Source organism: Zophobas morio, unplaced genomic scaffold (assembly GCF_036711695.1).
Source record: "Zophobas morio isolate AGI-343-1 ecotype UQ-CSIRO unplaced genomic scaffold, CSIRO_AGI_Zmor_V1 ptg000030l, whole genome shotgun sequence".
Lineage (NCBI taxonomy): Eukaryota > Metazoa > Arthropoda > Insecta > Coleoptera > Tenebrionidae > Zophobas > Zophobas morio.
The window spans coordinates 5090144-5092259 of NW_026972135.1; the positions used below are offsets into that span (position 1 = coordinate 5090144).

Consider the following 2116-nt stretch of genomic DNA (forward strand, 5'->3'; position numbering starts at 1 on the left):
AAAAACGTATTCTTTAAAAGTAGAGGAAACAAAAGGTACTTTGGGACTGGATTCATAGTCAATGAAAGGATGAAGAGGACCGTGATCGACTTCAAATCAATATCTGACAGAATGCGTTAATAAGAATCCGAGTAAAATATAGAATAAAAAATTAATTTTATGAAACGATTGCAGATATAATAAGACGAATTCCAAAATACGACAAAAATATTTATCGGAGACACAAATGCAAAAGTAATAACAAAGAATACTTCCGGCATATCACCGGAGGAAAAAGCCTTTCTTGGTTAAAATTAAAGAAAACACGATTATTATTTGAAATAAAAATAAATAATAACAAGAACTTGTGCTTTCATTGTAAATAAGTAAATTAGGTAAGTTCTACAAGAATTCTAAAATATATAAAGTATCATTAAAAAAAGTTGATGTAGAAAAACACGCTTGTATTTTTATTTTAAAGGAAAAATATATTTAAAAATCAAGCACATTTTTCTAATCTGTATTTTTTTATTTTCTTTTTATTTTTTACTTTGTAAATTATTCCACAATTCGTTTATTTTTAACATATACCTATTAAAACACTGTAGTTCGAAGCAATACACGGTTTAATCCAGTCCATCGATAATTTGATCAGCTGGAACTTTTTCCAAAATGCTTCTAAGCAATGCATCAAAAAATGGGTCATAAACATTCAAAAACCCATGAATAAACTTCCAGGCTCCCTCCCAATTTTTATACATTTCCGAGTTTAACGCATCCGTTAGATTTTGATTTTCAAAGACCTTAGTGAAAATATATTTCGCCCTCTTGGGTTCAAGTACAACCTCAGTACTAATCAGTTTAAAATATCCGTTCCCTTTTTTAGGTTTTTGGATTTTGTATGTTACTTTAATCTTCCCCCCTTTCACAAATTCGCAACGAAATGATGAAAACACGTCAACCGGGAGGAGAAGAACTGCGCCGTGGGCTTCATAGTTGGAGGCGAAAACTAGCGTACGGTCGTAGCTCACTTCGAGATCTAAGGTGATGACAGAGCCAGAAGTCCAGCTAGTGAAAAAATAAATCAATAACACACAAAATTTTATACTCCATTGTAAATGATTACCTTGCATCTGTAGCAACGGGTTTGCTCAAGCCGTAAACTGTTACATTGCTCCAAATTTGATGCAAACCCTCAGAAGCGTTCCCTACTTCCATCGTCAGAGTTTCCATCCAAAATGGATCTATGCTGTGTAGACCCAGTTTAGGAATTGGGTCTTTCAATTGCTGGATGGCGTTCTGGACGGCGTTGCTCAAGCACTTTTTAAAATCCGACTGCTTTATGTTGCATTTTTTGAAACTAGGTGCTTAAAAACGAAAAATTGAAGTGAAAAATTTATTATAAAAATTATAAATTTACGTAGTTCCGCACAGTAAGAGAAAGTCAAAATTATCAAAACACAGACAGATGCGATTGTGGTTTTCATGTTTAAGAAGAGCAGTTTGCAACTACCTCTGTTCTACGATATCGCGTTTTTATATTATTGTCTCTCGGTCGTCAGTCACTCTTTTCAGGGAGAAATTTGTTGTTTTCTTGAGTGTAAGATGGTTTGGCGATTAAAGTATTAACATAGTCGAGACTAACGGATTTAAAAGATGTTTTTGTTAACTTGGTCATATTGTTGTACGCTATTCAATGAAATAAAAATTAATGCGATAAACGCCTAACGGAAATATTAAGTAATTCCGGTGCATGTGCATTGCGATAAGATAAGTTTTTTATTATAATTTGTAAATAAAATGTTTGTGCTCTGGGTTTGCTGTGGTGTTTTTAATGTAGTTCTGACTTATCTGTTTAACGTATCTTCTTTACAAATAACGATAAAAAACAGGATTGCGTTTACGTTGTTTCAGTTTATTTATAGATATTTTAATTTTCATAGTAGTATATAATTTTTATATTTTTATTCGAATCCTCAATTGTCCAGTTTTTAACGAATCAGTTTTTAAATGTTTGACTTTCCGATTATCAGATTTTCCCAATCTTGCAATTTTTCGATTTTTCTTTTCACAGTTGTTCGATTTAATTTTGAAAGTGTATTTAGCGGTTCGTATTTTGAAAATGGACTTCGTACCA

General features: G+C 32.2%; 1 protein-coding gene across 1 annotated transcript; it reads right to left on the bottom strand.

Moving 5' to 3' along the window:
* Nucleotides 1-487: 487 nt before the first annotated feature.
* Nucleotides 488-1511, bottom strand: LOC135138889 (uncharacterized). Its single transcript, XM_064068915.1, has 3 exons — nt 1400-1511; nt 1106-1346; nt 488-1047 (listed from the first exon to the last, which is right to left on the bottom strand). The coding sequence occupies exons 1-3, from the start codon at nt 1464-1466 to the stop codon at nt 606-608; spliced, it is 750 nt and encodes a 249-aa protein (XP_063924985.1). The 5' UTR covers nt 1467-1511; the 3' UTR covers nt 488-605.
* Between the last annotated feature and the right edge of the window lie 605 nt (nt 1512-2116).

Excerpts from the sequence above, each read along its gene's own strand:
- LOC135138889 (XM_064068915.1), bottom strand. The coding sequence starts at position 1,466 with ATGAAAACCACAATCGCATCTGTCTGTGTTTTGATAATTTTGACTTTC. Across the intron at positions 1,347-1,399 it reads CTCTTACTGTGCGGAACTAC|CACCTAGTTTCAAAAAATGC; the intron begins GTAAATTTATAA and ends TTCGTTTTTAAG. Across the intron at positions 1,048-1,105 it reads CCCGTTGCTACAGATGCAAG|CTGGACTTCTGGCTCTGTCA; the intron begins GTAATCATTTAC and ends TTTTTTCACTAG.